The sequence below is a fragment of the Schistocerca gregaria genome, chromosome 2 (assembly GCF_023897955.1).
Source record: "Schistocerca gregaria isolate iqSchGreg1 chromosome 2, iqSchGreg1.2, whole genome shotgun sequence".
NCBI classification, from domain to species: domain Eukaryota; kingdom Metazoa; phylum Arthropoda; class Insecta; order Orthoptera; family Acrididae; genus Schistocerca; species Schistocerca gregaria.
Window position 1 is genome coordinate 1,050,541,493 of NC_064921.1, and position 14,204 is coordinate 1,050,555,696.

Here is a 14,204-nt window from a genome sequence, read left to right on the forward strand (position 1 = left end):
GTTCATCTCTTTCTAGGCCGCCCAATTGGCCTTCTTCCTGGTACCTCCATTGACAAATAGTGATGTGGAGTTTTGAGTCGGGTGCATTTGCTTCACATGACCGAACCACTTCAATCTCAAAGCACTCATTCTCTCCTCTGTAGTCAATGTCACCCGCAGGTCTCTCCTTACATAATCATTCCTTACTCTGTCTCTCCTAGTATTTTGTAGAGCTGACCTAAGGAACTTCATTTCACATGTTTCTATTTGACTCTCTTCTCTCTTATTTTTGACACTATCCTCTAGACTATACATCATGATTGGCAGGAGATACGTTTTATACATGGTCTGTTTGGTTCTTTGAGGGACTTCCTTTCCCAGATTAGATTTCGTACTTGGTGGAAGAAGCTAGCTCCTTTTGTTATTCTGTTTGACTTCTAGTTTGGAACTTCCTTTCCGTGATATGATGCTACCCAGATAATTGAAGCTTTTCACACATTCAACCTTCTCTCCTTCCAGTATGATGTGACAAGGTGTGGCTGTGCTGCTTATCTTCATTGCCACTGTCTTGTTCCTACTCACAGTTATCTTGAATTTTTTGGATTTTGTGTTCCAGTAATCCAGTCTCCTCTGAACCTCCATTTTCATTTTCTTCTTCCTTGATTTCTTTCATGATTGTGTCCATGAGTGTAATGAAGAGTAAAGGGGAGAGTGAACTGCCTTGCTGAACACCTCTCTTTGTTGTAAACCATTTTGATCTATCGTCTCCTACTTCTACAGTGCTCTCACAACCATTGTACAGCATCTGAAATTTTTAAATTAATGAATCAGGAACATTATGTTTTCTCAGGCATTCCCATATTTTATCTTTTGGTACACTGTCATATGGTTTTTCCAAATCCACGAATACTACTATCAAGTCAGTTCCTTTTTCCCAATACTTCTCCATTAACTGACAGAAGGAGAAAATTAGATCTATTATTTCCCTATTACTTCTGAACTCGTGCTGTTGTTCCTGTAATTGGTGTTCTAGAATTTTCCACTATATTTTCTGTATGATCTCCATTATCTTAAGGCAGTGTAATAACAGTGTGATTCCTTGGTAGTTGCATTTCTTTCTAATAGCTTTCTTGAACAATGGTATTATAATTCCTTTTTTCCATTTATCCGGCACTTTGTTGTCTTTCCATATCGCCCCCAGCACCCAGTGTAACCATAGTATTCCATGGATTCCTGCAGCTTCAATCATATCTGTTGTCATCTCATCTACTCCAGCTGCCTTCCCACTTTTCATCTGTTTCAGGGAATTATCAGTTTCTAACCAAGAGATTGGATCCTGGTCTTCCTCTAATTCAATGATTTCAGTGTCAGTTTCTTGTGCATCTTCCCCCCATTCAATAAGATTTCAAAATAATTCATCTCTTCTCTGATATCTTCCATGTCCCTGATAATATCCCCATCCTCTGTTTCAATTGCTTTTATGTCTTCTTTATCAGATATTTTACTTTTCAATAACCCATATAGCAGTTTTTTGGTTCCCTTTGCTAACCTGCTCTAGTTTCTGGGTGAATATTTCCCAGCTCTTCCCCTTTTCTTCTTTCACAATTCTCTTTGCTTGGAGTTTCGTTTGTCAGTATTCCTTCACCAGTGTTGTCATCTTGTTTTGCCGCATATCTGCACAGCACTGTTGACTATTGATGTTTTAAATAGGTTCCACTTTTCCTCTACACTTCCCCTTTCAGTTTTTGTGCTTCTAGATTTTGGAAACTTTTCTTCTTCTTTGAACTTCCACTCCTTAATTTTTGGCATTCTTTGTACAGAATTCAAACTTATCTTCTTATAAAATAGAAAGAAACTTCCACATGGGAAAAATATATTAAAAACAAAGATTCCAAGACTTACCAAGCGGGAAAGCGCCGGCAGACAGGCACATGAACAAAACACACAAACACACACACAGAATTACTAGCTTTCGCAACCGATGGTTGCTTCTTCAGGAAGGAGAGGGAAAGACGAAAGGATGTGGGTTTTAAGGGAGAGGGTACGGAGTCATTCCAATCCCGGGAGCGGAAAGACTTCCCTTAGGGAAAAAAAAGGACAGGTGTACAATCGCGCGCGCGCACACACACACACACACACACACACACACACACACACACACACACATCCATCCGCACATACACAGACACAAGCAGACATATTTAAAGGCCTTTAAATATGTCTGCTTGTGTCTGTGTATGTGCGGATGGATATGGTGTGTGTGTGTGTGTGTGTGTGTGTGTGTGTGTGCGCGCGCGATTGTACACCTGTCCTTTTTTTCCCTAAGGGAAGTCTTTCCGCTCCCGGGATTGGAATGACTTCGTACCCTCTCCCTTAAAACCCACATCCTTTCGTCTTTCCCTCTCCTTCCTGAAGAAGCAACCATCGGTTGCGAAAGCTAGTAATTCTGTGTGTGTGTTTGTGTGTTTTGTTCATGTGCCTGTCTGCCGGCGCTTTCCCGCTTGGTAAGTCTTGGAATCTTTGTTTTTATCTTCTTATAATTTAGATCAGCTACTAGTAACCTGTGGTCACTATCCAAGTGCTCACGTGGTATGACTTTAGTGTCCCATACTTTTCCTCCAATTAATTTGTCCATTAATATATCGTCTATAACTGTCTTAGATTTGCCATCCCAGCCATATCTAGTAATCTTATGGCTAACTTGTTTCTTGGAGAATATATTGTTCACTAAAACGTGATTCCTTATGCACAGATTTAGAATTTCTTTGCCCTCAACATTTTGTCTTCTGTATCCAAAATGGCCCATCACCAGGCTGGATGGCTGAGTGTTTTCACTGTGAAGTTGGTAGGCATCTGTCGTGCTCTTGTGCATATCTGCTCCTGCGCTGGTAAGTCCTTTGTCATCTGTTGTGACTTCTTAAGCAGCCAACAAGCTCTTGACCAGTGCTTCCCTCGACATCCTTTTGTAATGACTCTCCATGAGTTTCTATGCCCTTGAGAACAGCAGATGTTCAGTGACCTTCATTTGGACCCCAGGACATGTTGGGATACTGGTCAATGAACTTGATGATAGCCTGGCCATGCAGGCTACCAGTAAGCCAACTGTGGAGATTGACCTGCCGGAGACTGATCTCCAATTGGTCTTCCGCCGCAAAGTTTTCGTAGTCTGGGACACCAAATGGCGCACCGTCAATCCCCCAAATAAATTCCATGTTATCAAGTAGACAACTCACAGGGACTCTGTTTTACTGTGGCTCCCATACGACTGTTGTCCATCTCTTGCTGGACTGCCCCATTTTAGCCACTCTGTGGTGGAGTTTTAACCTTTCCAGCACCCTACCTATGGTGTTGGGCGACAAAGCCTCCATGGCTGATTTAGTTTTATGTTTTATTCATGAGGGGATTTGTATCATACAGTCTAAGGTTGGGCATCTGGCCTTTGCTCCTAGAGCTCCACCAACCCTCCTTTTTACTACTTTGTCACTGTGTCTTTGATTTTGTTTGCCTTGGTGTTTATCTTTTCCCTATGTGTGTACTTCTCGCCTTATCTTTCAGGCTGGCGATTTTAGTATGTGGCAGAGTGGAAAGCTCATTCTTTTTCATCCTCATTCTTTTTCATCCTCATGATCAGCCAGCCCGGGCCATCTGCTGTGTGGTTTTATTACCTTCCTCTACCTTTTGTTTTAATGTCCATTTCCCTCTTTGGTTTGCCTCTTTCGTTTTTTCTTTTGGTGTGGTTCCCAATTAGTTTTATGATCTTTTACTTCCTCCAGCTCATTTATTTTCCCTTGAGACTTGTTTGCTTGAGGAAAAAGAAACTGATGACCCTGTAGTTTGGTCCCTTTATATCCCAAACCAGCCATTCAACCAGATGCAATCCAGAAAAATTTTTGTGGCGCACCAAAGCTACCAGGCATGTGCATGTGCAGAGCAGTCTGTATTGTAGTAAGGAGGGGAGTACTCTCCATGTGAGCTGTGTTTATGTTTAGAGATTTTGCTGTTTCCTCTTCATTTACAGCTCTCACATCAAATGAAAACAAAACGGATTTCTGTGGCCGGGAGCTATCAAGTGAATTAAAATACATTTACATAATTATGGAAGGCTGTTACTAGTTTATTGTCCAATTTTATTTCCATGTATTTTGGCAGTCAGGCATTAATTGCCTAGCAGAACAATGAAGTTATTTTTGTCAATTTGCCAAAGAAATTTGGCTTTTATTAATCTTTTCTGCAGAGGCAGTCAGTTTATTTGAAACACTGTTGGCTAGTGTCAACTATTTGCTGAATTTCAAGTGCACGTTTTTATCTTTTGGCACATATGGCATTATCCCATAATAAAGAACCAAACATGAGATAATGCAGTACTGGTACTCAAAGAAAATTTACATCCCAAAGACTTCACTGAAAAGCTTAATATCAGGTTGTGGCCTTCTTCATGAATCTGGACATATGAATGTGCACTTTAATCAAAATTGTGCATTTTAGTATGGTTTACAAAATTCCGATGCACTTGGAGTATCCTCTGATGTCCTCCTTTGTTTATGACATAATTTAAGATTAATGCTATAAATGTATGTACATACGGGCTTCATATGTCATCATAGATGCATATGCACAGTAATGCCATTTTCTGACACTCTCTGATAACTGCTGAAATGAATTCTAACAGGTTGTGGAAAAATATTGCGAATGATGGTTTGAAAAGCCTTACTTTCAAAGTAAATTTCATTTTACAAAAGATGAATTATGTTATGTGTGCAAACATGCTTTGAATTTCATAATTTCAGAGAATTTGATTCTCATTTAAAGCTTAACATTGTGAGGGCCAGCCAGTTAGAAGAATTTCGAGCCAAGAAGACCAGACATTTGTCATTATTTAAAATTTTACTGTCACATTTGTCTGATGTGTCTTAAAGTGGAACACAGGCAAAAAAAGACCAATATTATAGTGGAAGCTTAGCTTTTCTTGCAGCTACACCACGTATATTAATTTAATTAGGAAATATAACTGGCCAGGGCAGAAAATAGTGGATACTAGGAATGAAGAATCAGGCAGGAGAACATCTTAACACAAGAGAGGATATAATCAAATCAGCAAAGGAGTTCTACAAAGCAATATACAAAAGATCTCTACCAAACAAAGCCACAGACCACAATCCTGTCAATCCATACCCAAACACCACTGAAACCGTACCCGCTATAATACACAGCGAGGTTAGAACAACCATCACTGAATTGAAAAATGGAAAGTCACCTAGAGAAGACAACATATGCAGTGAGCTCTTAAAAGAAGCCCAAGATCTCCTAACTCCAATCATCGCAGAAGTGTTCGGCAAAATCCTACAAACTGAAAACATTCCCGATCTGTGGAAAACAAGTACGATTGTACTTTTGCACAAAAAAGGTAAAAAAAGGTGACACGAACAATTATAGACTCATAAGCCTGATGTGTAACCTATGTAAACTGTTCACGAAAATACTAACAAGATGATTAACAAAAACACTAGACAACAACCAACCCTCAGAACAAGCAGGGTTCCACAAAGGATTTAGCACAGTCAACAATATTCAAACCATTAACCAGATAATAGAAAAATCAGATCATCAGCATCTCAAAATATACCTTGCTTTTTTTGATTACAGCAATGCATTTGTTACCGTCGAACACCCAAACATAGTTCAAGCACTAAGAAATCAAGGAGTAGAAGCAAAATACATCCAGTTACAAAGAAACATTCAAAACAACAGCTTTGTTAGAGTTAAAACCGAAGAGACGTGCCAACCTTTCCGCATGGAAAGAGGAGTTAGACAAGGGGATCCCATCTTCACAAAATTATTTACCTGCATACTGAAGGGCATATTCAGGAAACTAAAATGGAATAAGAAAGACGGAATATGCCTCAACGGCAAGAGACTAACAAATTTGAGGTCAGTTACTACATAGTCCTCTTCGCCAAAATTGCAAGGGAACTGCAATCAATGCTCCAGGAGCTTAACACGCAAAGCAAGGTGGCAGGACTCACAATGAACAAATCTAAAACACAAGTAATGACAAATGTATTAGAAACCCCAATACATCTTGAAGAAACAGAGCTAATGTGTGCATCACAATACATATATCTAGGCCAAATAATTAACAACAAAATGGAAAAAGAAATAAAACTAAGAATTTCCTTAGCTTGGAAAGCTTTCTGGGCCTTAAAGTTCATATTGCTAGGAAGAACCTTGAATAGGAGGCTCAAAATGGACACACTCGAAAGCTGCGTTTTTCCAGTGTTGTTATACGCATGTCACACATGGGCTCTCAAAGCCAAAGGGAGAAACACTCTACAGGTATCCCAAAGAAAAATGCAGAGGAAGATCCGTAGCATCTCTCTGAAAGGCAGAATATCGAACACCTTGATACACAAGGTGACAGCAACAATAGGCATAGCACAACAGGCTACTAAGACCAAATGGAAATGGCGCGGTCACGTGGCGAGGCTGCAAGATGACGGATGGATGGCACGAACTACCACATGAGACCCCTACATCGGCAAGAGACTCCCACGAAGACAAAGACACAAATAGTCGGACTTATTGAGAAAACAAGCAGGGAGACAGTGGACCAACATAGCCAGAAACAGAAAGGAGAAACTACAACTAAGTAATCGAGTGTAATTCATTGTGTAGTGTGCATTGAGTGTGGTACGCTCTTATGCAGACTAGCTCAACACGTGAGTCTTTAAAAGCAGTTACTCCCACTTGTAGGAGGCCTTTGCCTTCAGTGGGACAACACAGGCTATTTTCATTCATTCATTCAAATACCTGTACAGTGATCGAATTTCTCCTTTGCAACCCTCATCATTACAGTCTCTCATAATTAAATACAACTGATCTGGGTTCAAAATCGAGTACTGTTTTTTGAAGGGCAACATTTCCACTTTTGAATGTTATCTTTACTTAAAAAGCAGCATTAATGTTTGTATATGGCATCCACAAATTTTATTGTAAATCTATTCAAACATAAGAAGAGTTTGTAAATTGATAGAATTTAGTACCATGTCCTCTTGTGTTTCACAAAACTGTCATATTCTAAGCAGAACAATAGATTGTTGTTGTGGCTAGTTCATAGTTTCTTGCGTATCCTGTGCAATAGCACTGCTTGAAGCAAATGCCACTTAATTGTTCGAGCAATGCCGATACTGTATTGAGCATTTCTGTGTATCGGGAAATCTTGAGCCTGTTTGAATGTGAGTACTGTTTGCCCTGCCCTGCCCTTCTGAATTCTTCAAAATAAATCTGCACATGACTTCAAAAGCCAAATCCTCATTTTTAAATGTAAAGGTGACCACTATATATTCTACTAAACAAGGTAAAAATGTTAACCTCAACAGTAATACTTTAAGCTGCGAATGTAAGATGACTGTATTTTTCAAATGATGAATTTGTGAAAAAATCTCACCATATAACTGGGCAAATACAGTAACCTTAATGTGCCATGCCTAACAACGTCACTCTGCTTGGTAAGTCTTGGAATCTTTGTTTATATATATAAAGTCCAGTGAGGTTGTTAGGCATGGCACATTAAGGTTACTGTATTTACCCGGTTATACAATGAGATTTTTTCACAAATTCATCATTTACGTCTTGGAATCTTTGTTTTTAATATATATCCATATATGTATGGATGGATATGTGTGTGTGCGCGAGTATATACCTATCCTTTTTTCTCCCTAAGGAAAGTCTTTCCGCTCCCGGGATTGGAATGACTCCTTACCCTCTCCCTTAAAACCCACATCCTTTCGTCTTTCCCTCTCCTTCCCTCTTTCCTGAAGAAGCAACTGTTGGTTGCGAAAGCTAGAAATTTTGTGTGTGTGTTTGTGTGTTATTTTATTGTGCCAGTCTACCGGCGCTTTCCCGCTTGGTAAGTCTTGGAATCTTTGTATCTAATATATATTAAAAACAAAGATTCCGAGACTTACCAAGTGGGAAAGTGCCGGTAGATAGGCACAATTAAAAAAACAACACACAAACACACACACAAAATTTCGAGCTTTCACAACCGGCGGTTGCTTCGTCAGGAAAGAGGGAAGGAGAAGGAAAGATGAAAGGATGTGGGTTTTAAGGGAGAGGGTAAGGAGTCATTCCAATCCAGGGAGCAGAAAGACTTACCTTAGGGGGAAAAAAGGATAGGTGTATACTACTCTCTCTCTCTCTCTCTCTCTCTCTCTCTCTCTCTCTCTCTCTCTCTCACACACACACACACACACACACACACACACACACACACACACACAAATATATATATAAATAAATAAAACAGAAAGAAACTTCCACATGGGAAAAATATATTAAAAACAAAGATTCCAAGACTTACCAAGCGGGAAAGCGCCGGCAGACAGGCACATGAACAAAACACACAAACACACACACAGAATTACGAGCTTTCGCAACTGGCAGTTGCTTCGTCAGGAAGGAAGGAAGGAGAGGGAAAAATGAAAGGGTGTGGGTTTTAAGGGAGAGGGTAAGGAGTCATTCCAATCCCGGGAGCGGAAAGACTTCCCTTAGGGGAAAAAAAGGACAGGTGTACACTCACACACACACACACACATATCCATCCGCACATACACAGACACAAGCAGACATATTTAAAGGCAAAGAGTAAGGAAAGAGATGTCAGTCGAGGCGGAAGTACAGAGGCAAAGAAGTTGTTGAAAGACAGGTGAGGTATGGGTGGCGGCAACTTGAAATTAGCGGAGATTGAGGCCTGGTGGATAACGAGAAGAGAGGATATATTGAAGGGCAAGTTCCCATCTCTGGAGTTCGGATAGGTTGGTGTTAGTGGGAAGTATCCAGATAACCCGGACGGTGTAACATTGTGCCAAGATGTGCTGGCCGTGCACCAAGGAATGTTTAGCCACAGGGTGATCCTCATTACCAACAAACACTGTCTGCCTGTGTCCATTCATGCGAATGGACAGTTTGTTGCTGGTCTTTCCCACATAGAAAGCGCACAGTGTAGGCAGGTCAGTTGGTAAATCACGTGGGTGCTTTCACACGTGGCTCTCCCTTTGATAGTGTACACCTTCCGGGTTACAAGACTGGAGTAGGTGGTGGTTGGAGGGTGCATGGGGCAGGTTTTACACCGGGGGCGGTTACAAGGGTAGAAGCCAGAGGTTAGGGAAGTTGGTTTGGGGATTTCATAGAGATGAACCAAGAGGTTACGAAGGTTAGGTGGACGGTGGAAAGACACTCTTGGTGGAGTGGGGAGGATTTCATGAAGGATGGATCTCATTTCGGGGCAGGATTTTAGGAAGTCTTATCCCTGCTGGAGAGCCACATCCAGAGTCTGATCCAGTCCCGGGAAGTATCCTGTCACAAGTGGGGCACTTTTGGGGTTCTTCTGTGAGAGGTTCTGGGTTTGAGGGGATGAGGAAGTGGCTCTGGTTATTTGCTTCTGTACCAGGTCGAGAGGGTAGTTGCGGGATGCGAAAGCTGTTTTCAGGTTGTTGGTGTAATGGTTCAGGGATTCAGGACTGGAGCAGATTCATTTGCCATGAAGGCCTAGGCTGTAGGGAAGGGACCGTTTAATATGGAATGGGTGGCAGCATTCATAATGGAGGTACTGTTGCTTATTGGTGGGTTTGATGTGGACGGATGTCTGAAGCTGGCCATTGGACAGATGGAGGTCAACGTCAAGGAAAGTGGCATGGGATTTGGAGTAGGACCAGGTGAATCTGATGGAACCAAAGGAGTTGAGGTTGGAGAGGAAATTCTGGAGTTGTTCTTCACTGTGAGTCCAGATCATGAAGATGTCATCAATAAATCTGTACCAAACTTTGGGTTGACAGGCTTGGGTAACCAAGAAGGCTTCCTCTAAGCGACCCATAAATAGGTTGGCATACAAGGGGGCCATCCTGGTACCCATGGCTGTTCCCTTTAATTGTTGGTATGTCTGGCCTTCAAATGTGAAGAAGTTGTGGGTCAGGGTGAAGCTGGCTAAAGTAATGAGGAAAGAGGTTTTAGGTAGGGTGGCAGGTGATCGGAGTGAAAGGAAGTGCTCCATTGCAGCGAGGCCCTGGACGTGCGGGATATTTGTGTATAGGGAAGTGGCATCAATGGTTACAAGGATGGTTTCCGGGGGTAACAGACTGGGTGAGGATTCCAGGCGTTCGAGAAAGTGGTTGGTGTCTTTGATGAAAGATGGGAGACTGCATGTAATGGGTTGAAGGTGTTGATCTACGTAAGCAGAGATACGTTCTGTGGGGGCTTGGTAATCAGCTACAATGGGGCGGCCGGGATGTTTGGGTTTGTGAATTTTAGGAAGTAGATAGAAGGTAGGAGTGCGAGGTGTTGGTGGGGTCAGGAGTTTGATGGAGTCAGGTGAAACGTTTTGTAGGGGGCCTAAGGTTCGGAGGATTCCTTGAAGCTCCGCCTGGACATCAGGAATGGGATTACCTTGGCAAACTTTGTATGTAGAGTTGTCTGAAAGCTGATGCAGTCCCTCAGCCACATACTCCCGACGATCAAGTACCACGGTCGTGGAACCCTTGTCAGCCGGAAGAATGATGATGGATCGGTCAGCCTTCAGATCACGGATAGCCTGGGCTTCGGCTGTGGTGATGTTGGGAGTAGGATTAAGGTTTTTCAAGAAATATTGAGAGGCAAGGCTAGAAGTGAGAAATTCCTGGAAGGTTTGGAGAGGGTGTTTTGAGGAAGAGGAGGTGGGTCCCGCTGTGATGGAGGACGGAACTGTTCCAGGTAGGGTTCAATTTGGATAGTGTCTTGGGGGGTTGGATCATTAGGAGTGGGATCAGGATTATTTTTCTTCATGTCAAAGTGATATTTCCAGCAGAGACTACTAGTGTAGGACAGTAAATCTTTGACAAGGGCAGTTTGGTTGAATCTGGGAGTGGGGCTGAAGGTGAGAATCATATAACCGGGTAAATACAGTAACCTTAATGTGCCATGCCTAACAACCTCACTGGACTTATATATCTAAAAACAAAGATGATGTAACTTACCAAACAAAAGCGCTGGCAGGTCGATAGACACACAAACAAACACAAACATACACACAAAATTCTAGCTTTCGCAAGCGGCGGTTGCTTCGTCAGGAAAGAGGGAAGGAGGGGGAAAGATGAAAGGATGTGGGTTTTAAAGGAGAGGGTAAGGAGTCGTTCCAATCCCAGGAGTGGAAAGACTTACCTTAAGGGGGGAAAAGGACAGGTATATACTCGCAGACATTTACATCGGGTAATTCGTCAATACATCTGGCGGAATTACAAGAATAGACAAGCACATAAACAACATTGAACAGCTTTCAATTGATGCCACCCTCCCCAAACAAATGTATATACACACTGAAAGGAAAGTAATTTTTCCGCATTAAAAATTTCTAATTCATATTTACAAACAGGATATTCAGCCCTTTGTCTTTTCCAATTTTATAATGTTTGAAATGAAAAAATCTTAAAACTTTTTAAAATGACAGTGAATTTTGCTTGCAGTTGTGGAATGTCCATCTGATAGCTTTCTGGACTCATTCATCAATAATCCCATGTTTCGAGAGCATCAAGCAGTAGCAGAGAAGGACGAAGATCTGGCTTACCTCGTTGTACACTTTACACCACCAGAGGTCATGAACGATGTAAGGTTTGTTACTTCTTTTGTGAATTTCTTAACAATTTTAGTAATTGACCTGTATCATACATGCACTAGTTTGGCTCTTAAATTGAAAAGTTAAAAATTCAGCCCCAGTGGGTTTTAAGAATATAGAAAAATTGGAGAGTGATCTATATAAGCATTTCACATGTGTTTCTATCAAACAGAAAGCATACATTTTCAGGAGTGAGTCAGTGTTTGATTCGCAGATTTACCACAACAAATGCTGCAAAGCAATAGGAGCGATCTAGTAATTTCCATTTCTCTCATTTGAATTCTTCCCTCCTCCACCCTCACTTACCTCACTTCTTGATCAGTAGCACCAGTTAAATATTGTAAGCTCTGTCTTTACACTTGTCTTCACCACTCACACCTCTTCTGTGCTCGTGGTTTGTGATGCTTCCCTCCCTCCCAAAACCTTTGGTTTGTTGTTTTTGACATTGCCATTTGATTCCAGCCATCCACGTCACTCTTATTGTTTTCATAATAGTAACGACGCACATGCCAGTCTAACTCAGGTGTGTGCAAGCATTAGTTGGACTAATGCATGTACATGCCTGAGTTAGTGTGTCATTACAAATATGTTCAGTCTGCATGACGACTTATAACACACTTATGATAACTGCACTGACAGTTGGAATCTAGAACTGCAGGGCAATTTTTGATAGATGACATGAAGACATTAAGACCAGTGCTTGACCACCTTTCCATCCTGGTGGTGCCTCTGTTGAGAGGCCAGACAAACATGTGGTTGCTGAAGAGAGGCAGCAGCCTTTTTTCAGTAGTTGCAGGGGCAACTGTCTGGATGACTGACTGCTCTGGTCTTGTAACATCTACCAAAATGACCTTGCTGTGCTTGTACTGTGAACAGCCGAAAGCAAAGGGAAACTACGCCGTTATTTTTTCACTGAAGACATGCAGCTCTACTGCATGGTTAAATTATGACGATATCCTCTTGTGTAAAATATTCTGGACGCAAAATAGTCCCACATTCAGATCTCTGGGCAGGGACTACTCAGAAGGATGTCATCGTCAGGAGAAACAGAACTGGAATTCCAAAGACCAGAGCATGGAATGTTAGAGACCTTAATCGGGCAGGTAGGTCAGAAAATAGATTAAGATTGTATGTAGTTGGGATTAGTTAAGTTTGGTTTCAGGAGGAAAAGCTTGAATACAGGATTGCAAATACAAAATCATATAGGGGTGATGCAGGAGCAGGTTAAATAATGAATAAGAAAATAAGAGTGCAGGTAAACTACTATGAACAACATAGTGAATGCATTATTGTAGACAAGATAGACACAAAGCCTGCATCCATCACAGTGGTAAGGGTTTATATTTACTAGTGTTGGGCAATTGGAATTCGTTAGCACTAAAAGGAAGAGAAGGAAAAATAGTAGGTGAATATGGATTGGGGGAAATGAATCGAAGAAGAAACCACCTGGTAGAATTTTGCACAGAGCATAATTTAATCATCGCTAACACCTCGTTTAAGTATCATGAAAAAAGGTTATACGTCTGGAAGGGACTTGGAGACACTGGAAGGTTTCAGATTGATAATATAAAGGTAAGACAGAAATTATGGAACCAGATTTTAAATTGTAAAACATTTCCAGGGGCACATGTGTACCTTGACCTCAGTTAATTGGTTATGAACTGTAGAATGAAACTGAAGAAATTTCAAAAAGGTAGAGAATTAAGGAGACGGAACCTAGATAAGAACCAGAGGTTACGGGTTATTTCTGAGGAAGCATTAGTCATGATTGACAAGAAAGGAAAGAAATACAGTGGAAGATGAATAAGTAGCTCTGAGAGATGAAATAGTGAAAATCAAGCTAGATGATGCAATGGTTAGCACATTGGACTCGCATTCAGGAGGATAGCGGTTCAAACCTGCAGTCAACCTTCTTGATTTATGTTTTCCATGATTTCGCTTCAGGTAAATGCCGAGATGGTTCCTTTGAAGGAGCACAGCCAATTTTCTTCCCCATCCTTCCCTAATCCAGGCTTCTGTTCCGTCTCTAATGACCTCATTGTCGACAGGACTTAAAACGCTAATCTCCTTCTCTTCCTCTGTAATAGTGAAGGCAGCAGAGGATCAGATAGTTAAAAAGACAGGGCCTAGTAGGACTCTTTGGCTAACGTGGGAGGCATTGAATTTAATTGATGAAAGGAGGAAATATAAAAATGCAGTAAATGAAATAGGTGAAAGGGAACACAAACATCTAAAAAATGAGATGGCATTGAATTTAATTGATGAAAGGAGGAAATATAAAAATGCAGTAAATGAAATAGGTGAAAGGGAACACAAACATCTAAAAAATGAGATTGGCAAGAAGAGCTAAATGCCTAAGAAGGAATGGCTATAGAGCAGTTGTAAGGATTTAGAAGTATATAACACTAGAGGAAAGACAGATTCCACCTAAGGGACAATTAAAGAGGTTTTGGGAGAAAAGAGCAGCAGATGGGTGAAAATCAAGAGCTCAGATGGGAAATCAGTACTGAGCAAATAAGGGAAAGCTGAAATGTGGAAGGAGTATACAGAGGATTTATACAAGGGAGTTGAACATAAAGGCAAT

At 41.2% G+C, this 14,204-nt stretch overlaps 1 protein-coding gene across 1 annotated transcript in view; it reads left to right on the forward strand.

Moving 5' to 3' along the window:
* Window positions 1-14,204, forward strand: part of LOC126335572 (ribonuclease Z, mitochondrial) — a 108,908-nt gene that overhangs the window by 61,735 nt on the left and 32,969 nt on the right. Inside the window, exon 5 of the mRNA XM_049999001.1 lies at window positions 11,472-11,616. Coding sequence (XP_049854958.1) covers window positions 11,472-11,616 — 145 coding nt within the window. The remainder of the gene's footprint in view (window positions 1-11,471; window positions 11,617-14,204) is intronic.